The sequence below is a fragment of the Panulirus ornatus genome, chromosome 5, assembly GCF_036320965.1.
Source record: "Panulirus ornatus isolate Po-2019 chromosome 5, ASM3632096v1, whole genome shotgun sequence".
Classification (NCBI taxonomy): Eukaryota; Metazoa; Arthropoda; class Malacostraca; order Decapoda; family Palinuridae; genus Panulirus; species Panulirus ornatus.
Window position 1 is genome coordinate 19278300 of NC_092228.1, and position 14118 is coordinate 19292417.

Consider the following 14118-nt stretch of genomic DNA (forward strand, 5'->3'; position numbering starts at 1 on the left):
GAACTAGTTGCCAACTGCGCGTCAGTGTAGAGTGGCTTGGGAGGAGACTAGTGTGTGCTACGCACTTGTCTCGTTACTCCGTGTTTACTCATATAAAAGTGCATTAAAAAGGAGTGTAATTTATATTGCAGGTAATTATTAAGTGCATTACACCTATGTCTATGTCCTATTGTATGATATTCAAACTTGAAAGACTGATTGTCTATTTATATAATCATTCTCAAGGCCTTGGCTCTGTACCCTACTGGTCTTTTTAAAGTAGCAGCAGTTGGTGCTTGCATTCGTTTGACTGGGAGATGTTATATGATGTATATTTATCCTGTTACATTTACAGATGTGGAGGTCAGACGCTCATGCATTGTTATGTCTTCACAGTTCGTGTGTGTGTGTGTGGTGGATTACGCAACAGACAATCTTGGAAAAATAACACATCCTCCCCCCTCCTTCATCCTATGCCTGCCGTTGAAAGACTGAATGAGTGTTGGGAGGAGTGGTAGGTAGGAGGCACAAGTGTGTGAGTGTTTGTGTGTGTGTAAGGTTGTAAGGGCAACCAGGTACAGGGGGGGAAGGTGCGCGGTGACAGTTGGGCTGTTGCCACATGAAAGCTGTGAAAATTGGCATATACCGTAAAGTGTTTGTGTGTTTGTAGCCTTTTGTTTGTTGTCGCGGATGATTTAAACTGATTTAAGTAGTTTATTCGTAGGGAAAGACGCGTTTAAGTAAAATTCACTTACCGGAAAAAATTCAAACAAGCATGTGCTGATTTTTACGACCTAAAACTTTAAATGACCCTTTAAATGGCCCTTTAAACATTAGATGAATTGAATAAGATTACTCTTCCTGCAGCTAAATGTGGAATATAACATTCAAAAGAACGGTAGGAAGCCAAGTGTATTTCTTTTTATTGTAGATTAATAATAAACTTAATAGCTTCGAAATACGAACAAAAATAGCTCTGCTAACCCTATAGAACTGGTTCGTAATTTTATCTTTATAGTTTTTATTTTTCTTTTGGTGTTACAAATTGAATGTTAGGCCGTGTAAGGTGGTTATTGTGGTTGTGTGTTGTCTTTACAGATGGTTGGTGATTAAAGTATGATCGTATTGGGAGGGTTAAATGAAGGACTGATCGTATAAAGTGGATGTAGGTCTTGCCGTCCGGGTAGGTGTGTGTGGGGATCTTGTGGTAGCGTGGGAATAACTGATTGTGTTTAGAGGATAAGTTTTGTAAACTTTGTGTTGCCTGGGCTTTGGTTGGTGTGTACAGTGGAGAGTAGCTATATTTACTGATAGATTTAGTAGTCGGTGGTTAGTATAGCCGAGTTAGATTTACAAGTTTGGTTACACGTCATGCAGAGTATAGTATAAAATTAGGGGATACATAGCATATTTGGATGTATGTAGTGTAACAGTAGTGTGTATCACATGAAAGATGAGTGAACGACGAGTATTTGAATCCCTGTGTTTAGACCCGGGCAAACGTGGCTTCAGCTACGACTCTGCCCTAATGGTTGATGTGGACCATGCCGCCGACTTTGATGAAGCTGTCATCCGTTTGACAACCAAGTGTAATTCCATCATCACTCAGCTTCGTAGTCTGGGTCATCACATTGCTGAGTTTTCCGTCGCCGCTGCCAAAGTTGGCATTTCCGAACCCAAATCACCCACTTCAAGATTCATAAAGGTTAAGACTTCTGGTGCAGAACCAAGTCGGTGTCCCATCATTGCTGCCTCCAGTACACCAGATGGCAGGAATCTCAAGGTCATGGAAGAACGGTGGTGTGGACTGAAGCAGAAGAATTACTCTGGCATGGTAGCCGTAGCTCGGCTAACCAGGTCCTCCATCCCAAGGAATGGCTCAGGCAGCAGGTACTCTGTACGATTACTTACTGAAGCGCTTCTCAGCCACATTCAGGCATACTTTATGTTTCAGTCGTACAATCCAGATTTTCAGCGATGGGCAACTATTGGACCAGGATGTAAGAGTGAGAGTACTGAAGATGAATACCTGGTTTACCTGGCTTACCGTATACGACCAGTTCATGAGACTGTTGCCCAAAAGAAGACCAAGAGACAAAGAGAGCTGAATAGACTGGAGATAAGCTGGTAAGTTGCACATGAAACAGTATATTATGAGAATACACTGGGTAACATATTTCCTATATATATTGAGTCAGTAAGAACTCTTGATATTTTTCATTCGTTTACTTATGTATATCATGACGTGATATTTTAACTATAATTCTTTGAAGTTTGCAGGCACACAAGCACTTTTTATACACTGCACAAGCAGTGCTGCAATTACCTTGCCTTCTCACATGATCATTTCTTTATAGTTTTTTAATATAATTGTGGATAATACACTTTTTAGAGAACATTTTTGCCAGCCAAACTTGAATATGTATCATTCTATTGCTTCCCAGGTTTAAAAGCAAAGTATTATTATTTCCTAAATTTTAGGAAAATTTATCATTTTAAATATATCTATAATACTTTACTGAAGCTGTGATATCCAAATACTGTATGAGTCAAAGCATGTAAATATGCATTTGTCAATGCACATTTAAGTGCTCCAAGTAAACACTTTACTATAGATGATTTGAGCAATTTTTGAAGCTGAATATTACCTTTGATCTAACAGGATAGTACAGGTCCTTCAGTTGATAGTACTGGTAGAGGCATTCCCAGCAAGAATTCTGTGTATACCACCATTTTCTCAAATTTTTATTTCTGGGAAAGGGTTCACTTGAGACCCCTGACTAGGCATGTGCATGTATGCATGAAGTAATATCTTACCCACCAACCCTCTTTATGTGGGTAGTGAGTGCAGTTAAAGAGAACAGTATTTTATTGCAGAAAAGGGAGGCAATGGCATCATCTCTGTGAATGCTAAACCAGCACTCTGTTCATGTATAATGCTGTTTGGGGGGTTTCTGGCCTGTTTGTGCATACAGATGGAATTATTACACTAATGGAGCCCAAACCATCATAACGTTTGTAAAACTTTTCATTGTTTCTGCTCCTCCACCGTGCCTATGCCATTCCCTATGTTTTTACAAAACTTTCCTTTTTCACCTTTTCTGCTTTGTCTCTCTTAGTTTTTGTTGTATCATCTAGTTCATCTGTTCATACTTTTTCATATATATATATATATATATATATATATATATATATATATATATATATATATATATTTTTTTTTTTTTTTTACTGATTGATAAGCTTAGCTATCATCTCTTTTCTTGTGAACTGCTGCTTGGGCAATCATTGGTTGCTATCCTCACCTTGTAGCTTAACTTATTTACTGCAAGAAGAATTTCCTTCCTGTTGTAGTACCTTCATTAGTAATACTGTAGCATAAAAGATTTGGACAGGAGAAGCAAACCCATAGTGTTTGAAGATGGGTCATAACTGTCTGGGGTAGGAAGGCCCATGGTTTATTTGAGGGACAGATTTGGTTAAATATTAGTGACTGCTTTGTGAGGTATTACAACTATTGGCTTAATCATATGAAGTTTCATGCTTTCTGGCATAAAGTCAGAGATGTATGTAGCATTTTGTTACATGTGGTCATTAGTTGTTGATAAAGAGAAAGAACACTAATCAATAGGGGCTTTGTGTTGGGTGATTTTGTTTCAAACTATATTGATTTCATAACTGATAATCTTACAAGGGACTCTTGAGTATGCATACCATGAATTGAAAATCTATGGTGAAAGTATATAATATACACTGAATCCAAATTTTTCGGAAAGGCAGAGAGTAGAGAATCTTAGGTCACAAATGCATCCAATATTCATCAGTATGGAAGAGTGCTTTGGTTGGGAGATTTTTTTTCAAACTATGTCGATTTCACAACTGATAATCTTACAAGGGACTCTTTAGTATGCATACCATGAATTGAAAATCTATGGTTACATTGAATCCAAATTTTGTCAGAAAGGCAGGGAGTAGAGAATCTTAGGTCACAAATACATTCAATATTCATCCGTATAGAAGAATGCTTTGGTAGCTCTTTCGAAAAGAATGTGGAAGTTCATTATTTCATATAAATCAGGCTTTGTGATTGGATTCTTAATTCAACAATTCCCTTGCATGTTTTGGTGACATTTAATGAGAGCCATTTAATAAGATAATTCACAGTTAATGCAGTTTCCACCATATATTTCTGTTATTCACAAAATCACCTCAATAAACTTCAGTATGGACAAACTGTATCATTAAATTCATACTTCTAGCACCATACTTTTTGATATATGATTGAGCCTTAATTTTGTAAATAACAAAATGGGCATTTTTGTTGTAATTAAGTGATATCCTTTGTGCTTGGTATTCTGTGGATCATTCTGTAATACTGATAACATTTTAGGGTCAAAAGGACATGATCATGATCTTAAAGCATCTTGATCCATGTAAGGCATGTACTTTTTATGTTAAAACACACATGTACTTCTTTAGTTGTTCAAGACATTTATTGAAGAAGTCCTACTCAGAAGAGATTGGAAGGGAGCAAATATTTTTCCTACATTGAAGATAGGGAAAATACATGAAATTAAATGACTGAATCCATGATTAGCAGTCTGTAAACACTGGAGAAGATAATCAGAAAACAAATGTATGAGTACTTGCAAAGGCAACATTCCTTAGCTGGACATAATGTTGGTTTAGAGAGAGATTGAAAGAGCACTTGCGAAGACGTGGGGTGGGGATGGATTGTGTATTCTTGGACTGTCAAAAACTGTTATCACTCGTCACCACTCAAGGATGATAAAACTTGAGAAAGGGACATATATTGCATGTCAGAGGTGCCTTTTCTAATTAGGTAAGAGTAAGCAGTAGGGTTTAGCACTGCTCAAATCCACAGCAAATGTTATTTTAGTGCATGGTAATGAATTGTGGGAAGGACCAGAATCATATCTGACTATATATGTATACGATGCAGAAATCACGGAAGTTTAATAATCTAAAGGATTGTAAAATTCTACAAAGATACATTGAAAGACCCTTGCTGAGGTCAGCTATATGGTTGATGAAATGCAACTTGGCTAAATATAGGGTGACGAGGATGGAACACAGTGAAAGGAAGCCTAATTTTGTTCTCTATCTCGTGGAAGGCAAACTGTAGTGATGAAGATGTATGTACAAGATGTTCAAGTATTGACATTGTATCTAGAATGTTATCTCGAAATGAACATTAGTATGTAACTCACTTATGGGTCAACTTCAAGTATATACAGTAAACTGATAAAAGTATTTTATATATTTATTATACTCTGTCACTGTCTCTTGTGTTAGTGAGGTAGCGCAAGGAAACAGACAAAAGAATGGCCCAACCCACCCACATACTCATGTATATACATACATGTCCACACATGCACACATACCTATACATTTCAATGTATACATATCTATACATACACAGATATATATATACATATACACACATGTACATATTTCATACTTGCTGCCCGTATTCATTCCCGTCGCCACCCCGCAACTCATGAAATGACAACCCCTTCTCCCGCACGCACGCGACGTAGTGCTAGGAAAAGACAACAAAGGCTACAGTCATTCACACTCAGTCTCTAGCTGTCATGTATAATGCACTGAAACCACAGCTCCCTTTCCACATCCAGGCCCCACAAAACTTTCCATGGTTTATCCTAGATGCTTCACATGCCCTGGTTCAATCCATTGACAGCACGTCGCCCTGGTATACCACATTGTTCCAATTCACTCTGTTCCTTGTACGCCTTTCACCCTCCTGCATGTTCAGGCCCCCATTGCTCAAAATCTTTTTCACTCCATCCTTCCACCTCCAATTTGGTCTCCCACTCTGCGTTCCCTCCACCTCTGACATACATGTCCTCTTTGTCAATCTTTCCTCACTCATTCTCTCCATGTGACCAAACCATTTCAATACACCCTCTTCTGCTCTCTCAACCACACTCTTTTTATTGCTACACATCTCTCTTACCCTTCACTACTTACTCGATCAAACCATCTCACACCACATATTGTCCTCAAACATCTCATTTCCAACACATCCACCCTCCTCCACACAACCCCACCAATAGCCCATGCCTCATAATCATATGACATTGTTGGCACCACTATTCCTTCAAACATACCCATTTTTGCCCTCCGAGATAATGTTCTCGCCTTCCACACATTCTTCAATATGTATATATATCATTTATCATACTTAGTCGCCGTCTCCCGCATTAGCAAGGTAGCATAAGGAAACAGACGAAAGAATGGCCCAACCTTCCCACATGCACACTGAAAGACCCTTGCCGAGGTCAGATATATGGTTGATGAAATGCAACTTGGCTAAATATAGGGTGATGAGGATGGGACACAATGAAAGGAAGCCTAATTTTGTCTTCTATCTCGTAGAAAGCAAACTGCAGCAACGAAGATGTATGTACAAGATATTCAAGTATTGACATTGTATCTAGAATATTATATCAAAATGAACATTAGTATGGAACTCATTTATGGGTCAACTTCAAGTATACACAGTAAACTGATAAAAGTATTTTATATATTTATTATACTTTGTCGCTGTCTCCCATGTTAGCGAGGTAGCGCAAGGAAACAGACAAAACAATGGCCCAACCCACCCACATGCACATCTATATACATAAACGCCCACTTACGCACATATACTTACCTATACATTTCAACATATACATACATATACATACACACACATATACATATATACAAATGTACATATCCATACTTGCTGCCTTTATCCATTCCCGTTGTCCTCCTGCCGCACATGAAAATGGCATACCCCCTTCCCCTGCACGCATGAGAGGTAGCACTAGGAAAAGACAAGAAAGGCCACATTCATTCACACTCAGTCTCTAGCTGTCATGTGTAATGCACCAAAACCACAGCTCCCTTTCCATATCCAGGCCCCACAAAACTTTCCATGGTTTACCCCAGATGCTTCATATGCCCTGGTTTAATCCATTGATAGCACATCGACCCCATGAAAGGTATTATTATGTAGTTCTTCAAAATCAGACAATGATAAAAAAATGGACGTAAAAGTGGGAAAGAATCAAGTAACAAAAGAAGTGTAAATAGTGTAAAGTGGGTAAGCATAAAGTAACAATAGATGTGAAGAAATACTGTACAATCCTTGTATAATTACAAAGGCATACACCAAGCTAGACAAGGGAACTGTAAATGTAACTCTTATTGATTTGTTTATGCTTGTTCACCATTTTCCACAATAATGAGGTAGTGCCAGGAACAGAGAAAGAACAACCTAATTCACTCACATCCACTTTTGCTGTCATGTTTGATGCATCTAAACCTTCCTTAGATTTTACCTAAGCACTTCATATGCCTTGGGTCAACCTGTTGACAACATGTACCACTTTGCTCCAGTTTACTCTATCCCATGCATGCCTAACACCTTTCTTGCTTGTTCAGGCACCAGTCACTCGAGGCTTGTTTCACTCTATCTTCCCACCTCCTCCTTAGTTTGTCCCCCCTCCCCCTTTATTTTTCCATTTTCAACATATAGATTCTCTTAGCCATCTTCTCCCAAAGTTTACAATATAATAATGAAAGATCAAGAGATGGGGCCTTGTTGTTGTAGAAATCCCTCCAGTTATTGCTAAAAATAGTAATCAGGGAAATTTGGAAACAGTCTTGACAAAAATATTGACAGGAACTTTGACATATAGTTTCACCATTGTTTAAACTAGATCCAAATATAAAAAAAATGTTCACCATTGTTTAAACTAGATCCAAATATAAAAAAAATGAAGTTAATATAAATAGATGGGTTTTGTATTATATTATTATTATTATACTTTGTCGCTGTCTCCCGCATTTGCGAGGTAGCGCAAGGAAACAGACGAAAGAAATGGCCCAACCCCCCCCATACACATGTATATACATACGTCCACACACGCAAATATACATACCTACACAGCTTTCCATGGTTTACCCCAGACGCTTCACATGCCCTGATTCAATCCACTGACAGCACGTCAACCCCGGTATACCACATCGCTCCAATTCACTCTATTCCTTGCCCTCCTTTCACCCTCCTGCATGTTCAGGCCCCGATCACACAAAATCTTTTTCACTCCATCTTTCCACCTCCAATTTGGTCTCCCTCTTCTCCTTGTTCCCTCCACCTCCGACACATATATCCTGTTGGTCAATCTTTCCTCACTCATCCTCTCCATGTGCCCAAACCACTTCAAAACACCCTCTTCTGCTCTCTCAACCACGCTCTTTTTATTTCCACACATCTCTCTTCCCCTTACGTTACTCACTCGATCCAACCACCTCACACCACACATTGTCCTCAAACATCTCATTTCCAGCACATCCATCCTCCTGCGCACAACTCTATCCATAGCCCACGTCTCGCAACCATACAACATTGTTGGAACCACTATTCCTTCAAACATACCCATTTTTGCTTTCCGAGATAATGTTCTCGACTTCCACACATTCTTCAAGGCCCCCAGGATTTTCGCCCCCTCCCCCACCCTATGATCCACCTCCGCTTCCATGGTTCCATCCGCAGCCAGATCCACTCCCAGATATCTAAAACACTTCACTTCCTCCAGTTTTTCTCCATTCAAACTCACCTCCCAATTGACTTGACCCTCAACCCTACTGTACCTAATAACCTTGCTCTTATTCACATTTACTCTTAACTTTCTTCTTCCACACACTTTTCCAAACTCAGTCACCAGCTTCTGCAGTTTCTCACATGAATCAGCCACCAGCGCTGTATCATCAGCGAACAACAACTGACTCACTTCCCAAGCTCTCTCATCCCCAACAGACTTCATACTTGCCCCTCTTTCCAAAACTCTTGCATTTACCTCCCTAACAACCCCATCCATAAACAAATTAAACAACCATGGAGACATCACACACCCGTGCCGCAAACCTACATTCACTGAGAACCAATCACTTTCCTCTCTTTCTACACGTACACATGCCTTACATCCTCGATAAAAACTTTTCACTGCTTCTAACAACTTTCCTCCCACACCATATATTCTTAATACCTTCCACAGAGCATCTCTATCAACTCTATCATATGCCTTCTCCAGATCCATAAATGCTACATACAAATCCATTTGCTTTTCTAAGTATTTCTCACATACATTCTTCAAAGCAAACACCTGATCCACACATCCTCTACCACTTCTGAAACCACACTGCTCTTCCCCAATCTGATGCTCTGTACATGCCTTCACCCTCTCAATCAGTACCCTCCCATTGTATATATTGACTTAAAATGTGAAAAGAAAGACAAGAAAAATAATGAATATTGCACTTTGTCCAGGACAGAGGCGGTCACTATGACTTATGCACCACTAATATGTATTTATTAATATTAATATTATGGTTGATCACTGTTTCCTGCATCAGCGAGGTAGTGCCAATAAACAGACAAAGAATGGTCCATCCCCTCATATACACATACATATATACATAAATGCACATACACATATCAACAAATACATGCACATACACAGACATATATACACATGTACATATTCATACTTGCTTACCTTCATCCATCCCTGGTACTGCCCCATCCCACAGGAAACAGCATCGCTACCCCCTCCTTCAGTAAGGTAGTGCTAGGAAAACAAAGAAAAGGCCATATTCGTTCACGCTCAGTCTCTAGCTGTCGTATAATGCACCGAAACCACAGCGCCCTATCCACATCCACGCACCATAGACCTTTCCATGGTTTACCCTAGACATTTCACATGCCCTGGTTCAGTGCATATATGTATATTATTTTATTTTTTTATTATTATACTTTGTCGCTGTCTCCCACGTTAGCGAGGTAGTGCAAGGAAACAGACGAAACACTGGCCCAACCCACCCACATGTATATACATAAACACCCACACACGCACATATACATACCTATAGGTGTCAACGTATACATGTGTACATGTGTATAGATATGATCGGGGCCTGAACATGCAGGAGGGTGAAAGGAGGGCAAGGAATAGAGTGAAGTGGATCGATGTGGTATACCGGAGTTGACGTGCTGTCAGTGGATTGAATCAGGGCATGTGAAGCGTTTGGGGTAAATCATGGAAAGCTGTGTAGGTATGTATATTTGCGTGTGTGGACGTATGTATATATATGTGTATGGGGGTGAGTTGGGCCATTTCTTTCGTCTGTTTCCTTGCGCTACCTCGCAAACGCGGGAGACAGCGACAAAGCAAAAAAAAAGAAAAAAATACATATATATTCATATACAGACATATACACACGTACATATTTATACATGCTGCCTTCATCGATTCCCCCTGCCACACATGAAATGGCACCCCCGTCCCCCTGCATGCGCGTGAGGAAGCGTTAGGAAAAGACAACAAAGGCCACATTCGTTCACACTCACTCTCTAGCTGTCATGTGTAAAGCACCAAAACCACAGCTCCCTTTCCACAACCAGGCCCCACAAAACCTTCCATGGTTTACCCCAGATGCTTCACATGCCCTGGTTCAATCCAATGACAACCTGGTATACCACATCGTTTCAATTCACTCTATTCCTTGCATGCCTTTCACCCTACTGTAAGTTCAAGCCCTGATGGCTCAGAATCTTTCTCACTCCATCCTTCCACCTCCAATTTGCTCTTCCACTTCTCATTCCCTCCACCTCTGACACATATATCCTCTTTGTCAATCTTTCCTCACTTATTCTCTTCATGTGACCAAACCATTTCAAAACACCCTCTTCTGCTCTCTCAACCACACTTTTTATTACCACACATCTCTCTTACCCTTTCATTACTTACTTGATCAAACCACCTCACACCACATATTGTCCTCAAACATCTCATTTCCAGCACATCCACCCTCCTCTGCACAACTCTATATCCCACACCACACAACCATAGAACATTGTTGGAACCACTATTCCTTCAAATATACTCATTTTTGCTTTCCAAGATAACTTTCTCGACTTCCACACATTTTTCAAAGCTCCCAGAACTTTCGACCCCTCCCCCACCCTATGATTCACTTCCGCTTCCATGGTTCCATCTGCTGCCAAATCCACTCCCAGATATCTAAAATGCTTCACTTCCTCCAGTTTTTCTCCATTCAAACTTACCTCCCAATTGACTAGTCCCTTAACCCTACTATACCTAATAACCTTGCTCTTATTTACATTTACTCTCAGCTTTCTTCTTTCACACACTTTACCAAACTCAGTCACCAATTTCTGCAGTTTCTCACCCGAATTAGCCACCATTGTTGTATCATCAGCGAACAACTGACTCACTTCCTAAGCTCTCTCATCCACAACAGACTGCATACTTGCCCCTCTTTCCAAACCTCTTGCATTCACCTCCCTAACAACCCCATCCATAAACAAATTAAACAACCATGGAGACATCACTCACCCTTGCCCCAAACCAACATTCACCAAGAACCAATCACTTTCCTCTCTTCCTACTAACACGGGAGACAGCGACAAAGTATGATAAATAATAAATATAATGTATATGTAAGGTTCAGATTTCTAATACTTCTTTCAATGTACAATACTTTATTTTATTACAAGATAACACGATGAAACTCATGCTTTTCATCCTTTACACCAAATTCATCAGCATGTTTCACCTCAGTTGTCCTATACAGCCTAAAGGTTCTGGCTTCCATCTCAGAACTGAACCTACCTCCTTGATGGGAGTTCCTGGAGGGAATAGGCATCACAGACATTGATAGATAGATAAACAGTTATATGAACCAACACAGAGTTATCACCTACCTCTCCATTTATAAGAAATTGATAAACCTGCTAAAACTAATACAGGCTGTATATGGTAAATATTACAATCTGTTTATAGAGAATTTCAACTGAGATATGGACTTTGGGGGTATCTTATTAGAATTGTTCCATCTCTTCCTCTCCCGCAGGCCATTTGAACCAAGTGCAACAAGGAGGCGACGTCGCCATACATCTGGTGAGAGCAGTGTCAGTAGCAGCAGCAGTGCCAGCAGTAACCGTAGTGGTGGTGCTACCTTCTTATCTCCACCCATGACACGCTCAGCATGTCTTATCTCCCAGATAGTAGCTGACACACCTCGTAATACACAGTATTCAACAAGCAGGGTTTTGAATTCCGGTAAGATTATAAAAATTATATACTGTAGTAAGGTAATATACATCTGAAAATCATTTAAGCATAATCATTTGTTTTTTATTTAATTATATAATGCATCTGGAAATATTTGAATACAATTCAGAATGATAATTCAAAGTACCAAGTTTACTAATAAGTGTAATGTGGATATTCATAATCATGCCAAGATTTTCATTATGTTTAAAAACTATGCTGTCAACTGTTGTAACTTATTATATCCACATATTGCAGGTTACACAAAGCATAATAGCTTTGGTCTGGATTGCACGAATAGACCTACACCACGTACAGTGAAGTCTTCTCGAGTAAGAAGTACTGATGATAACATTTTCTTCCATAAAACCCCTATGAGTCTCAGGAGTAAAAAAGGAAATACCATCAGAAAATCTGCAAGGTAGTTTTTTATGGTGTACCAGCACTTATAAAGATAAGTTTAGTTTATAAATATAAGGCTTCTAATGCTATCTTCTCATAGGAAAGCCATTTTATTGACCTTCTTCATAAAAGAAAACTGAAACTGAACAAAGGAAATAATAGGGAAATCCCAATAATGATTTGCGTGTAATTTCATCATTTGTCACCACCACTCTCTCTAGTCTTGCCACCACCTCTGCCTCCCCATCCCTCTTTCTACCTTTGTCACTTCCTCAATCTTTGCCATTGCCATTACCTTTGCCACCAGTTTTGACATCACCTGTGCTACCACCTTGGCAAATACCTCGACCGGTACCACCCCTTCCCACAAAATAAAAGTCATAGGTTTTTTTTTTTTTTTTTTTCCGCTGTCTCCCGCGTTTGCGAGGTAGCGCAAGGAAACAGACGAAAGAAATGGCCCAACCCACCCCCATACACATGTATATACATACGTCCACACACGCAAATATACATACCTACACAGCTTTCCATGGTTTACCCCAGACGCTTCACATGCCCTGATTCAATCCACTGACAGAACGTCAACCCCGGTATACCACATCGCTCCAATTCACTCTATTCCTTGCATGTTCAGGCCCCGATCACACAAAATCTTCTTCACTCCATCTTTCCACCTCCAATTTGGCCTCCCTCTTCTCCTCGTTCCCTCCACCTCCGACACATATATCCTCTTGGTCAATCTTTCCTCACTCACTCTCTCCATGTGCCCAAACCATTTCAAAACTCCCTCTTCTGCTCTCTCAACCACGCTCTTTTTATTTCCACACATCTCTCTTACCCTTACGTTACTTACTCGATCAAACCACCTCACACCACACATTGTCCTCAAACATCTCATTTCCAGCACATCCATCCTCCTGCGCACCACTCTATCCATAGCCCACGCCTCGCAACCATACAACATTGTTGGAACCACTATTCCTTCAAACATACCCATTTTTGCTTTCTGAGATAATGTTCTCGACTTAAACACATTCTTCAAGGCTCCCTGAATTTTCGCCCCCTCCCCCACCCTATGATCCACTTCCGCTTCCATGGTTCCATCTGCTGCCAGATCCACTCCCAGATATCTAAAACACTTCACTTCCTCTAGTTTTTCTCCATTTAAACTCACCTCCCAATTGACTTGACCCTCAACCCTACTGTACCTAATAACCTTGCTCTTATTCACATTTACTCTTAACTTTCTTCTTTCACACACTTTACCAAACTCAGTCACCAGCTTCTGCAGTTTCTCACATGAATCAGCCACCAGCGCTGTATCATCAGCGAACAACAACTGACTCACTTCCCAAGCTCTCTCATCCCCAACAGACTTCATACTTGCCCCTCTTTCCAAAACTCTTGCATTCACCTCCCTAACAACCCCATCCATAAACAAATTAAACAACCATGGAGACATCACACACCCCTGCCGCAAACCTACATTCACTGAGAACCAATCACTTTCCTCTCTTCCTACACGTACACATGCTTTACATCCTCGATAAAAACTTTTCACTGCTTCTAA

At 40.0% G+C, this 14118-nt stretch overlaps 1 protein-coding gene across 3 annotated transcripts in view; it reads left to right on the top strand.

Moving 5' to 3' along the window:
• Positions 1-14118, top strand: part of LOC139748624 (uncharacterized) — a 68426-nt gene continuing 54308 nt past the window's right edge. For 2 of the 3 annotated variants that reach the window (XM_071661819.1, XM_071661821.1), the window contains exons 1-4: positions 1-131; positions 376-2106; positions 11947-12155; positions 12405-12567. In XM_071661819.1, the coding sequence (XP_071517920.1) occupies positions 1433-2106; positions 11947-12155; positions 12405-12567 (1046 nt within the window). In that variant the 5' untranslated portion in view covers positions 1-131; positions 376-1432. Of the gene's footprint in view, positions 132-334; positions 2107-11946; positions 12156-12404; positions 12568-14118 lie in introns of all 3 variants that reach the window. The other variant, XM_071661820.1, reaches the window with a different exon arrangement.